Here is a 14,527-nt window from a genome sequence, read left to right as displayed (position 1 = left end):
AGCTGCTTCTGGATTTCCCTCATCAGAGCATCTTTATATAAAAATTTCTTAGCCATGAAAAATTATTTATGTTTCAGGACATCCCCTTGAGGTGGATTTTAAAGCTAGAGCAAAATCTCCCTTACACAGAGATTGGAACAAATGCTAAAAATGTAACAGGATCCTGTAGCCAAAAGTATTTGTGAAGGTTGGAAGGCACTAAACCAGAGGCACAAGCAGGGCCCAAATTAAATGTAACAGTACGGGCCATCAGATAGAGCTAACATCTCTGGCTTCCCTACTGATCTCAAGAAATCCAACTTTTGACACTGTTGGAATATACTCTGCCTTTATGACCAAAGAGTACATGCGATTCCTTTATGTTCTATAAGGACTGAAGAATATGTCTTGGAACAAGCTTGGTTTTCTCAAAGCCCACCCAATGAACATAAACGCTAGGGATGATGCTGGCAATGATAACCCAGCTTTCTGATTTCTAGTGAATGGCAACAGGTCCCAATGACAAGCAAGGCCATAATGAATGGGTGGTGGAAATAGGCTTGGAAGGTGTGCAGAAGGCACATTAGAAAAATATTGTGAAAAGAGTAATTCCTTGATACCCTTTCTCTCCTACACCAGATCAGGGGTGCAAGGAGTAGGTGAACAAAGGGTGAAGGTTGCCAGGGAAAAGCGAGTACTCAGGGATCTACTGGATCTTCCAGCCATGCGGTTCCTGCAGAGATTTCAGAGGATGCTTAGGCTCCCTTTACATGGGAAGTATCTAAGCTCACGGGATCACAGGATGTCCCTTGCTCTCAAACTTACGGCATTGCGATTTGTGCCTCTAAACCTCATCGTTGCACTTAGAAGGCCTAGCTACTGCAGCTCTTAGGTGGCTCTATCACATTTTGACTGATAGGATTAAGATTTAGAAAAGATGTCAGAAGATCTCCCAGTCTATCCCACACAACCTTTCACAACAGACACTGCAGGGAAGATTGCAAGATCTTTGTTGGTGGAATGTTTTCTATTGGGTTCAACATGCAAACTGCTTTAATGGAACTCTTCAGAAGGCAGATAGTTGTATTGTTAGACCACATGGCAAGACTAGAATAGCTGGCAGAACGACTCACTTCTGGGTCACACCTGGATGCAATGCACAGCTGGAGACAGACCACGCAGAGTGGGCTGTCAGGGGCTGCCGCATTGGTCAAAGGCGGAGTTGTTCCCCTATAGAGCAGGGAAGGCTGCGAGCCCTCTGCTGGTACCTATAGCTTTCTACATCCCAGGAGCCACCAGAAAGCAGGACCCAGCATACAGCTTATAAATGCAGTGGGTTAGTTTATTACTGTAGGTTAGATGCAGAAATATTTTGATACCCTAAACCCGTATGAATCTTTCCTATTACATTTCCTGGGTAAAGATCTGGGGACACATACAGTGATGGACAACTACGTTTATAACAGTGCAGCATGCAGGCTCTGCTGCTTTCAAAATTCTGCAAAAATTACCTTCCTCTACGCAAAACATGAAGGCTTAGATGCACAATCTAAAATCTCATCTAGAAAATACTGCAGACTTCACAACCACCAAAGCTGTGCGTGGGATAACTTGGAGCACCAAACCTATTCTCTTCAAAGTTTAAGGCTTTTCAAAAGCGTAACTCAAGGAAGGGAAATAACGTTTTGCTCCCCTTCAGCACATCTCATCTGTAGTTCTCGGAGAACTTCACCAGGGATGTATCACCTACTTCTATTTTACTGGGGGAAGGGGGGTACAAAGAGTTACAGTGATTTGCCTGTGGCCCTGCTAGGGGCAGGGGTGGTGCTCCTGACTGCAAGTCTGACACCTTCCAACCTTGGCTGCAAGGGCTTGCCCAACAGCAGCTTGAACTACTGCCAAATAAAGATCAAATCTCCCTGTTCAAAGCCTGGCTTTAACATAGCAACAGCTTCAATTCAATCCCGTCCAGTTCAGGTGTGACGTTTGTATGGATGGTTCATATAGGTCTGAACTGTGAAGAGTACGTGGGAGGGCATGGCTGAAAGTGCTAATATTCACAGCTGCCTTCTTGCAGCAAGAAAAGGGAATAAAAAGGAGTGCGCGGCTGGGAAGAGCACTTGCACTCATGGCACCTCAGATGTGCCAGTTGTTGGTTAGCGCACACCCCTCGAGACACAGGGCGGTTACACTATCTCTGCGTGGCCTTCTGCAGACAAATACCAACTTGCTCTGCCCCGTGCTCTGGTCTGGCCGGATGAGAACCATCTCTAATCCAAAAGCTGTGTAACTGCGGTTAGCCTGCTGCGCTGCTCGAGCATCTAAGCCCAGCTCTCAACCTTTGCTTGTGAAAAGCTGTGGAGGTACAGATAGTTGTGAGGAGAGCTATGAATAGGCTCTGTTTGCTCTGTCACTGGGGCAAACCCACCTCACTCCTCTGCTGTGCACCAGGCATGCACATAGGACATGAAGACCTCTTCGCTCAGCTCAGAATAAAAGAAGTGAAAAAAGAGCCAGCTAGACTCAAAACTCAGCCACAGTCTAGATTTACATCCCCAGTCCAGATCAGGGTCACAGATTAACCCCAAATACCAAAAGCTCGAAGTATATAAGCCCTTCTTACTCAGCAACCTCCAGCCTCCATCTCAGTGAGTCATACCAGTTCATGCCAATGACACAAAAAAGGTTTTCATCTCCTAGTGCTTGCAGCTGGCATTAATTAATAATTAAAGAGTGCTGGAAATGTGCACGACTCGCTGCTGAACTCAGGCATATTCCTCTTCTTCCTCCCACTCTCACCGCAGCAAAAAAAGACAAACCTGGGACAAGTCCTGGGGACCAGAGCACCATACCACCGCTGCTGTGAGGGGAGAAAAGTTGATCGTGTCTTAGGGAAGAGAACAGAACTGGTGCAGGAATTGGGAGGAACTTGCGCTCTCTCTGTGCGGATGTCTCTGAGGCAGTAGGGCTCTCAGCAGCTGATGTCTGCAGCCTCAGCTGCAACAAAAATTACGGTCTTACGTAGTAAACTTAAGGCACTCGTCGTAACCCTGTCCTGGCAAGAAATGAATATACATTCTCTACTGTTTAGTTGGGTAGATTTTTGATTAACCTAAAAAACTTTACGTATACACATGTTGCTGCCTCACTGCTCGGATTCCCTGTAGATCATTAATCAATAGGGTGGCAACAACAGGGCAGAAGAAGAACCCAGACAAAGCAAACACAGTGCTGTTTGCTAGGAGAAAGTCTCACCGTTTCATGCCATGCTTTGCTTTTTCTCTTCTCATCAGCTTTTGATTCATATAAATACTTTGTCTCTTAGCAGTGATTCCTGATCTTCTTTGATCTCTGTGTGCTGAAATATTAGCATCCAGACAGCATTCTTGTCTGACAAGCGCTGCTTTGACACTGTGACCATTGTAAGAGGCAGAGAGAGGGTCTCTTTTGCGGGCTGCTGCTGTAGTTCAGTATGCAAGAGATTATCCTCTTGCTGATGCAGGCTGGCAGCACTAACAGAAGTGACTTCTGAGATGGGATTTACAAAACAAGTGCATAAATACTTTGGAGCCACAGCAAAGTGGGCAACAGAGCTGCTTAGTCTGTCCTTTGCCAAACTGAAGATGTGCCTCTACTTCTCTTCTGACTCCATGCATACTGTGCTTGGGTATTACCCCTTCTTCTCTCCCTCAAGAGAGAAAATTCACATGTGAATCAATTTAAAGGGGGAGGGACACCATAGTGATGACAGCTGGGATCATAACAGCCCCATACAGTAGGATGAACGCACCTTCCCCTGGACTGGCTGATGCCGTGTCTCCCCACCTTGGCAGCCGGCACATTGGGAGCCTGCAGCTGAGCTGAGGAGGATGAAGCAGGAAGGGAATACCAGGCATCAAAGATTGCCCTGGGCTTCCCATCTGGGGAGATACGTTAAGCTTAAGTCAGCACTGAATGTCATATCTTTATTTATCTTACCATAGAAGCAGCCCTGAAATGCTGATCCTGAGTGCTTGTAAAGTGCTGAGCCTGTGCTTTAAAGGGGCTGGAAAGGGAGAAAATTACTGCACCCTCCGTGTTTTGAGACTTGCTGTCCTTCTGCACAGAGTTGCCAGGCTGCCTTGATCCATAGGAGGTATTGAGATTCAGTGAAGGCCATAAAGGAAAACGTTACTCTTGTGTCCCCTGGTTCCCATCTCTGCTCTCTGATTCTATCAACAGATGCTTGCCACACACCTCTGTTTTGTCTGCAGAGAAGACACCAGCCAGCAAGTAAATGCGGAGGCAATGGTCACTAAGGCTTGAAAACACCCACAATAGTTGCCTCCCAGTGCCACCTTCCACCTGCCCTCGCTGCTTGCCCAGCCCCAAACCACTGGGCTTTTGGCTGGCTTTGCCCAATTATGCATCCACAGCAGACCCCCCGGGACAAGGCTGCTGGGCAGAAATCCAGCCCAAGTGCTTCTACAAAAGCTTTCCTGAGTATCAAAACACTGAAATCCACAGTTCTCATCTCAGGCCTCAGTGAAGGTGATTACAGTTCATCAGGGCTGCAGCCAGGTCTATGTCTCTTTATGCAAGTAGCTCGTACCCCTCCACCTGTGATGCTTCCCAGTGCTCAGTCCCCACATCCAGCCCGGCACTGACTGCACACAGCTCTGCAAACCCCACCAGGAGCTGAGGAAGGTGAGTGACACCAAGCCAAGCTCCCCACACCCTCGTGCAGCCTGCCCCAAGCTATGAGATTCTTGGCCAAGGGAGACCACGGACTGCTTGGACCTGGACATCCCCTTTCAGGCAGCCTTACCCAACCCTTGCCTTCACCCACATTAACCTTGAGCCTTCCAGTTCTTTCCCTAGTCTCTGGCAATAGCCAGGCTAACCTCCAAGCCAGCTCTGCCACCGGGGGAGCATGAAGAGGAGGTTGCCAAGAAGTGTGACTGCAGGCTGGGAGAGCTCAGCCTTTGCCCAGCAGAGGCCAGCAAAAACGCAGTATTTCGGCAGACTGTGCTCGCAGGGAAGAGGTGTCTCTCTACCTGGCCTTCCCTGGCCCAAAAAGAGTCTCTCAGCCTCCTGTGAGCGCTCATCTCTTTGCTGCTTCGAGAGAGCTTTTCAGTGAGGGACTATGTACTGCAACAGAAAGGCACTGACATCCTACTTGGGTAGGGACAAGCTGCCACAGGCCCAGCCTTCACCCAATGTCTCCACTTGTGTGCCCTGAAGCATCCCCTTCCCTTGGAGCAGCAAGCAGCAAAGTGCTCCTGGAGGCTGGGCACGGCCAGATGATACTCACACAACACTTGAGAAATGCCAGATGCCATGGAAATGAAGGTCAAGAGGAACTGCACTCTGGGTAGGAGCAGAGGATCAAAAGCAATCAGGGATGATTGCACTGGCCACCACCCTGCCCTTTGCTCCTCATTTGAACTCATTAACAGTTCATTTGCTAACAACAGTGAGGGCCACACCAGAGGACAGGCACTTGGCTGCTTAGAAATCAAAACTAGTTGTGTGAGAAGCCTTGAGTAGAGGCCAGGAGCCTGGGAAAGAGAAGCAAGAAACAGCACCGGGACAGAAGTGAAGGGATCTTCTCACATAGCCCGAACAAGCAGCTTGTGCAGTTCTGTAAATAGCCCCAGGAAAAGATCCTTTTCTCAGCAACTGGTTGAAAAGGCTGGTGGCCCTGAAAGGATATGTTGTCACTTGTTGTTTGAGTGCTAAGGAGGTTTCCCAGAGGAACCACTCTTCATAACAGAGAAACCCCATCCGAGACACCTAACAATCACCAGAAGCAACCGCTGGAACCATGCAGATCATCTTCTGTGGTCCGGTTTTTGAGGGCAAGACTGGGGCAAAGACAAATCAGATTGGAATACGCGTCCCTTAGCGCTAACATACACCTAGTGTTGGGCAAAAACAGCTGAGCACCACGCTGTTTGCAGGCCTTCCAGCTCACAGCCAGGCATGCAGAAGAAGGGCATCTTAACTGATGATGCCAAGACTATTGTTTAGGTTCTGGAGAGGATGTTGTTGCAAACCTATCTCCCAGTCTCACCACTTACCACTTATTTTCGTTCTGAGTTGCAGAAATAAGCCTGAGACGTTACCAGCGAGTAGTCTAGCAATTCTGTGGGCATTACGCAGAACCCCACCCAGCCTGCAGTGTCTCAGACTTCGACAGCTCTGCAACAAAAATATGGCCTTCGTGCCTGTGTGGGCATGGGTGATACTTAGGCATCAGGGTAGGACCTTCTCCATCTGCAGCTAAAACCAAGCTTAGCATTTTATAGCAATGAGAAAACACAAAAGCTTGCAGCAAGGATGGAGATTTCTCATTATTGTGTTTAAGTCACTGCAAACTTTGCTGGGGCTCTGTTGCATCCTCCAGAGAGGAGCATTGGCTTACAGTACCCTGAACAGCAAACACCAAGCGAGGTAGCAGTAGCTTCTTTTCTCTGACTCTGTGTAACCGAGGGAGCATGAGAGCATCAGAGCCGCAGGGAACAGCAAGTGAAAAATCTGGGTGCAAACCCACCAGAAGCTGAGGGAGCAGAAGCAGAGCCTGTAAAAACAAGCTCCTCTAGAGCTGCAGCCAGTTGTCTCTCCCAGGCTTAAAGAGCCAAATCCCCAAGAAATGCAGTTTGGGCAGGGCCTTAGTAGCCTGGGTGGCTCAAAGCGTGGCCCGTGCAGGGGATCAGCAGCTCTGGTTGTGGTACCACTGGATGGAATGAAGCCTACTGGTATGAGATCTAACAGACGGGGGTGGTGTAAGACACACTGAAATTGCTCCTGCTGCTTTTTTGTGAACGTGGTGAGAATCTCTTTGCTGCCCTTCGATGTATTCTGCATGTCCTGTATGCAGAAACCCAGCTGTCTGGCTGGAATAATCACCATCCTCCCTTACATGTGAGCATCCCCCTCGGGGCGGGGGGCAGAGCTGCACAGACAATGGCCAGTGCAATCGCCCATTGCCTCAGCACTGCTACTCCCTGGCCAGCTGGGCTGACAGCAGGCTTTCCTGGCCAGGTCTCTTCCCATGCTGGCACAGAAGCCGGAGGCAGGAGGTTCACGAGCCTCTTAACATGCGATGGCAGGAGAAATCACGGTGCTACCTGTGCCTCTCCTGATGACAGCTTGCTGAGGCATGGCAGTGTTTGCTTATCATCCAGGTAGTGCGAACTAGGGAGAGAAAATGGGCACAGCACATTACAGACTTTTCCCAACCACTCTTGAGGGCTATGATGATGGGCCAAAACCCACCTGGAAATACACTGCTTCTCTGTGCCTGAAAGAATGGTATCTAGTTGAAGATGTGCCTACTTATTGCAGGGGTGTTGGACTAGATGACCTTTAAAGGTCCTTTCCAACCCAAACCATCCTATGATTCTACAAATTAGGTTAGTTTAGCGCAGTTAAAAGCCTACATCAGCAGCACTGCTTGTGGCACCCTATGCTGAAAAAATTGCAGCTGATGGTCCTTGGAGATGGCAGTAGTCCTGAGGCAGCATTAGCAACAGGACCTGCACTGGCAGGTGGGCTTCAGCCTTGTGCACAGAGAGGGGCTGGTAGGCGGACTGCAGGCTGGTGGGGTGTTAGATGCAGAGACCATCTGTATGGACCACAGATTTCCACTAGATCAGACCCGGCAGAACGAATCTACTCTTCGCTGACCTTTCAGGTTTCATCTACGTCAATGCATGAGGTAGTGCAGCAGCCATTTGTGGAGCTGTGACTGGTGGGGAAGAGGGAACAGCGTAGGCTGCAGCTCCGTGCCATACAGTAGGGTGCCTTGCAGCAAGGGTCCTGCAAGTTCCTGCTTCCCCTGTGCGCTCCACACAGCATCACCTCCCCCCTCCACGCTGCGATGCTCCTTCTCAGCTGTGCTGCTGGCCAAGCTGAAGGCTCCGCCAGCCCACCAAGATCCACACATGAGCTGACATGATATGGCAGTGCACCTCCACACACGCAAGGGGAGCATGTGGAGGTCTAGCCACGGGCAGCAGGGAGCTGAGGGGGTCAGCAGGGAAGAGACCTGTGATGCTGTGATGTCAGACTCATTAGCCAGGTCCAGCCCTGCAGCAAGGAGGGACCCATCTCCCCCCAAGGACCCCATCACCCCACAAACCACTGCTCCCCAACCCATGCACACGGGGCCCCCTTCTAAATGTGGAACTCCAGCTGCTGGCCCTGGATGAGACACCAGCACATGCGGGGCTGTTCCCTGGACTCCAGGCTCTCCCCTCCTGCTGCCTACGTCCTCACTGTGTCATGCCGGGCCTTAGGAGTGGCTCAGGTCCTATTTCAGAAACAAAGAGTTAAGCATTTTCAATCTTTATTTTACAAAAATAAACCAGTTTTGCCCTGGTACTCTGTGGCTCCCAACCTTCCCCTCTGCCCCTGCTCCCGTTCCTCGTCCCGGAGCTCTGGCTGTTGCACGCTGCAGCCAGATGCTCACAACAGAGGCTGCCAGTGCCACACGCTCCTGCGAGCGTCCCCAAGCAAGCACCGGCGAAAGGGGGTTGGTGCCCTTTTGCGAATGCCTCTTCTTCCAGGATCCAAGCTGGAAACTGCACGAAGATGCCTCCTGGTGGCTCTGCCGTTTCTGCGCAGGGAGCAAATCTTAGGCAAGTCACTCAGAGTACACACTTTGAGAAGGGATGTCTGTCCATCCGTCCCTCTCCCATGGATGGCAAAGCGAGCCCCACGGAATTGCTTCTTGCCATCAGCGGAACCGGGCAGGCTGCTGTGCCACTGGCTCAGTGCTGGAAGCGTGGGGAGCTGATGTGGGGCTGGTGGAAGGAGTGTGTGGCATAAAGCACTTCTGGAGGTGGCGGAGGGGATGTGAGGATGTTTTTTATGGGAGCTCAGCATCGAGGCAAAATGCTTCATCTCCTCTGTCAGCTGCTTGATCTCCCGGCGCAGGGCAGCGTTCTGCCTCTCCAGGTCTTCGCTCTCCTGAGAAGACAAAACCACAGGGGCTTCCTCAGCACTGGAACCGCAGGGATGAGCCGGGGACACGGGGGTGGAGGTCCTGCGCCTCTCTGCCCCGCCGAGTTTCCAGAATGACACGTTTCCGGTAAATTCGGCACCGAGCCGCGCCTGGGCAAACCCCACTCGCTGGGCTGGCCAGGCCAGGCGCGGGTGCGATGCTGGCGGCCCCAGCCACGCTCCCCGGCCCCGGCTTACGAGAAGTGACTGCGGCATGCTCCCGCCCAGGCTTTCTCGCTCCCTCTCACGCACAGGCACGTCGCCCGGACGCTTCCCGGGCCGCCCCGGCCGGGGGGAGGGCGCGCTGAATAACCGCCGTCTTTAACCAGAAAACCACCTGCCACAGGAAACCTGTCATTGCCCTGGAAAGAAAAGACTCACTGCTTCCTGCTAGCAGCCGGGGAAACCAGCGGCACGGTGGGGAGGAGGGGGAGACGCTTGAGTCAGAAGAAAAGAGAAACTGAGGCCTTAGAAGAACTGAATTAATACTGTTATTCACGAGAATAACAACAAAGGGGTTAATAACGATGCTCAGTCTTGTCTCAGTGATCCAATTCCGAGAGCATTGCAGCTTTTGCTACATCTACTGCTGCTGAAGTGCAGCCAGCTCCAGGCTGGAGCATCCCAGGCACCCACTGACCACGGAGCCGGCAGCCTGGGCAGGACCTGAGGAGGGAGGGAGGACACAGTGACAGGGTCTGTGAACTCAGCTGCGACAGCTAAAGCGGGACCCAGAGCTCTGAGGCCCTGAAGAACTGCAGTGCCACCTCTCAAAGCGAACCTGTCACCCCTCCACTGCCACACTGATTTCTGCCAGTGCCCGCTCTCTGCGCACAGGTTGAAACGCGCCCAGCAGTTACAGTGGCTGTCACAGGAGGAGCCTGCACAGCGAATGAGCATCTCCCAGACGTGACTAAATGCTTTAGAGATCAGGACTGACGTCGAACTCAGGAGCTGATGGGTATCACCCAGGGGCCGGGAGTCCCAGTCTCCCCGTGACTCATTCCCCTCAAAACACAAGCTATGAAGCCCTGGGACAGATGGATCTGCTGGCTCCTTTCCTACCACCACAGCTGAAGCTGAGCCACGCTCTTCTGGGCAGAACCACATCAGAGAAGCAAAGTCCCTGATGCAGAGCCGACTAAAGGCCAAGAGTACTCAGGGAATGAACCCAGGAGCAGCTGGGGGTCACTGTTTGCCAGAAACTGGGAAAACATTAGCAGAAATTCACTGTCCATCCAGTACTTGCTCCCCTGCATTTCTCCAGCTGCCTGCCAGGATCCTCTCTGTCTGAACTAAACTGGGCATAGCCCCCCTTCTCCCATCCCCATGGGAAAGCAAAGAGTGTGTGCTATCAATGCTAGCTGAGCAGTAGTAGTCTTGTAAGCAAGTCGTTTGTCATCTGCTCTAAGAAGATTCTTCTTGGTGCACAGCTGTGCAGGATTCTCCTGGGGGAGGATCAGAGCCCATATCCACCTCTAGGATTACCTTGGAGAGAGTACTGACTCCAAGGAAAGGGTGTCTCTTCACCCCTTTCAGGCACAGTCACCCAGAGCCATCACTGCTGACAGACATAATGCAATCAGCCTAAAGCCATGTCAGCCCAAGAAGGATCATCAGCTACTGAGAAAAGAATGAAATCTCTGTCTTAAACACAGCTCCAACCATGGACTGAGGGCACGATGTAAGGAGGAAGGTTCAGGAGCAGCTTCTCAAGAATTCTTCCCAAAAATGGGGATCTGGGGGAATATGAAGACCGCTAAGTCAAAGCATGTTTTTTTGAAACATGAGCCCGACTACCACTTTTCAAAGGGCTACGTGTTCTGCATCCTGCCCACCAGTGGCCCAAAACACGTGGGACTGCACTTACCAATGTGCAGAATACAAAGGAGCCCAGCCCCTGTGCTCCGACATCGACCACACACTCCTGCCCAAACACACACCGCCAGAAGCGACCATCCCTCCTGAAAAGCAGATGCCTAATTCTTCACACTGGGAAGAGCCGCAGGGGTGCCCATGGTGCCACAGGAGGAGGGTGGGACAACAGGGTGAAACCAAAGGAGGGAAAGTCCATACTAAACAACAGGAAAAGCCTCCAGACTGTACAGTGTTCAGATGTAGAAAGGGATACAAGCGCTACTATGGAGGCATTTAAAAATATTAGAAAATTATTAATATTTATCTACGCTGAGTAGCATCTCAGGGAACAGACCAGAGGAGATGTCCCACTGTCTCAGAAAAGTGTCCTTGTATGCTGTTGCACTGCTGTGTAAGTGGTAGCATGAAGCACAAACCTTGGGAGAGCAAGCATGGGTGAGCTTGCGCTTCCAAAGAACTTTTGACTTTTGAAGAGGTTAGGAAAGCAAATTGGTAATGTCAGACTGAGAGATAAAGATGGATTCAAAACTAGCTGCAAAACTAAATGCTTCGGTAGCAGTCGTCCTCGGCTGTGTGCTCTCGCTGCAAGTGCTGACTCCTACATCCTGCCCTGGCCTCACTTTTCCTGTCCTGCCTCAACTGAGCATCTCTGCTGCGAGTCCCCAGGGGAAAAGCACATTGTCCCCTATGTGAGCCCTCAGCGCCCAGGACAGGGAAGGGTGGGAGTGCTCACCAAGTGCAGCGTGTCTGCTTTCTGGGTCTGCCTCAGGCGACTCTTCTGGGCAGCAATGCGATTCTTCTCCCTCCTTTGGACTTTCCTCATGTCATCAGAAGAGTCCTAAGGAAACAAGGCATGGAAATGACTGGGCGCAGTACATGGGAAGGGGACACAGCAGATAACATCACTGAAGCACAGGACAGGGGATACACACCCTCAGCACCAGGATAAAGCCACACCCCAGGGATGTGTGATGCTTTTGGCATCCCTGTTGCCAGGAGGGGCAAGTTGGATACCCTTGGGCATCCCAGCACAGCTGGGAAATGGCCACTCTCCCTTCACCAAGACACAGGCCTGGGATATGGCTTGAGGGACCAGAGTACATAAGCAGAGACAATTTGAACTCCTTGTACAGAAAACCTTTCCCTTCCCCATCTCTTTGTGTGGATATGGCACTGCAGACATTCCAGCTCCTTGATTAAACCATCTTTCCAGAGATTCAGACTGTTTTCCTTTTTTCATCCCTGTAGGTCCCACTCTCTCGCCACCACCCTTCTCCCTCAGGCTTTATTTGTTGCAGACCCTTACACTGCAACATGGCCCCTGCTTTGTTTAACTAGACAGACTCAGAGCTTTTGGTTTTACTCCAGATCTCATTTGCTCCAGCTCTCTGATCTCTGTCCTTGCTCTTTTCTGGAGTCCCTCGGTAGCAATGCCTGCAATGCTGACTGCAACACTCCCGAGCCCCTTGGGCAGGGGAGAGCACAGGTCTCCAGGCTCCAGGTCACAACCTTCATGCAGCAGCCATTCTTTGCTGAGATCTGGTCCTGCTGCTGCCTTCTGACAGTTGAAACCGTCACACAGACTCTTTCATCTTCTATTTTCATATTGCACTGCCTCTTTTGTGGACTCTCTAGCATTCACACCACCACTTCTCCACAGGACTACAAAACTCAGCCACAGAAGTTATCTTCCCAGCCCATCAGTCTGTCCACATCCTCTCCCCCCTCCACCCCGCCCAAGATCTTTTCTTTGAACTTAACCGTTTTATCCTTGCCTTCAATACTCTACAAATTGCTCAGATACAGCAGTTCCCATATCCTGCACCAAGTCCGGTCCCTATCCTTTGGCAACCCCCATGCTTTATCCCCTTCTCTACCAGCATGCCTCCCCAACCCTGGTTGCAAGCCCCAAATCATCTGCCCTGATCATCCCCAAGATTTCTGAGCAAAGTCTCAAGTACTTGCCGTTGTTGCCAGCCCTAGAGAAATGGCAAATGACAGATAAAATAAAGCTTAGCCAGAAAAGGCAGTGGGAATATCTTGGACTTGTGTCAGTATCTGCCAGAAAAAGACCTACCATTACAGTACTCTGTCCAACAAAACATAATCCCGCTGTCAAGCATTACTGAGACAAAAAACCTCTGAGGCTGAGGAGAAAAGAAGGCAGACCTGAAGTGGCAGGGCGTTTCTGGGTACCAAGTGCTGTCCGCAGTGGCGGGAAGCAGGCGAGCTCCCCCTGGGCCGTCCTGGTCCATGGCCGGGAGCTGCGTGCTCGGGCTCCTCACCAGAGCACTGACTCTCGTCCCAGTTTCCCCTGTCATAGCCCCAGGTAGCTGGGCTTCCTCCCTCCACCCGTACCCAGCTCTGTGGCGAGAGCTCCTGCCAGGGCTGTCAGCTCAGCCCGGCATCCCTTTCCCTGCAGCCGTTCCTAGAAAGCCCCGCTGTGCTGTGCTGTGAAAACGCCAGCGGTGGGTGCCACCCTTCCTCCTGCCCACCCCAAAGGACTATCCAGCCAGGAGAGCTGGAGAAGGTTCCATGCTTTACCTGCTTGCTGGGAGGGGGAGACTGGCTGAAGCTGCTGGAGTCGCTGCTGGAGGAGCTGTGGGGCATGGCTCCCGTCTCTGGCTCCCAGGGCCTCTTCAGCTTCCTCGGTGCTCTTGGTGTGCCTGTCTTCTGCCTCGCTTCCCTTCCCTCTCCCCTGCCCTCCTCTGTTCCCCCTGAGATAGCCCGTGGCTTCTCAGCTCTCGCCTGTCCCGGAGGCACGCTGTCCTCCTGCCCCGCGCTCTGCCACTTTCTCTGCCTCTCCTCTCAGAGCCTCTGCACCTTCCCTTTAGGTCTCGGCCTCCTGTGGTTTCTCAGAACCTCGGGGATGTAAGCTGAAAGTCACGTGGCCGGAAACTTTAAGGCGAAGAAGAAAAGTTACAGAAGAAGAAAAAAAAAAAAAGCACATCTGGGAAAAATGAGCTTCAAAATAGCCTGAAAAACCCCCGAAAAACACCTTCAGGCAGTTGAAAAACAGTGAGATGGGTTTTCTCTGAGACAAACAGCAGAGATGGAAAGGAAGAAAAGCCCCAGCTCTGGCTACGAAACCTGGACCCTCAAAGGAGGGCAGTGCGGAGGAGGTGCTGCCGGGAGCCCCAGAAATTCCAGGGGCACCACGCGACGTGCCAGCCCTGTGCAAGCAGGAGGTCGGTCCAGCCCTGGGCAGCATCCACCACCCCAGCCCAGCTTGGGAAATTCCCAGGCAGCCACCCACCTCCCCACAACTCATCCGCCCCCTCCCACCACCCCCGACACCATTGACGTGGGTACGGGGGAGAGGACAGATACCCTCAGCAGGTGCCACATAAACACTGTGCGGATGGCTCGCATGTGTATGATGAAGAAGCAGTCCCACCTAAGAAGAAAGGCTCGGGATCATAGAACATTTGGACTGGGTTTGGCAGGACCGGTATTTTCCATAAAGCAAAGCTCTTCAGCTCTTTAAAATATTCATTAGTACCTCACCACCAGCCCATAAGGGGAATATCAACCCTAGCACACAAATTAAAGTGCTGTAAACATGATGGTCTATGGACCTAGAAGCTAAACCTGAGACCTAATTCTCACTCCACACCGTAACATGAACTTAGCTGCACCCCAGGGAATGTGAGACTGTCATGCAATGGTCCTGACTCCCTGC

At 51.6% G+C, this 14,527-nt stretch overlaps 1 protein-coding gene across 1 annotated transcript; it reads right to left on the bottom strand.

Moving 5' to 3' along the window:
* Nucleotides 1-8,662: 8,662 nt before the first annotated feature.
* On the bottom strand, nucleotides 8,663-13,455 carry BATF (basic leucine zipper transcription factor, ATF-like). The gene is given in 4 exon segments (XM_009886975.1): nucleotides 8,663-8,832; nucleotides 8,834-8,934; nucleotides 11,579-11,683; nucleotides 13,390-13,455. Coding segments are annotated over 4 exon segments (369 nt in total). The 3' UTR covers nucleotides 8,663-8,735.
* Between the last annotated feature and the right edge of the window lie 1,072 nt (nucleotides 13,456-14,527).

Source organism: Charadrius vociferus, unplaced genomic scaffold (genome assembly GCF_000708025.1).
Source record: "Charadrius vociferus isolate BGI_N301 unplaced genomic scaffold, ASM70802v2 scaffold14, whole genome shotgun sequence".
Classification (NCBI taxonomy): domain Eukaryota; kingdom Metazoa; phylum Chordata; class Aves; order Charadriiformes; family Charadriidae; genus Charadrius; species Charadrius vociferus.
This window is presented reverse-complemented; position numbering and strand designations above follow the sequence as displayed.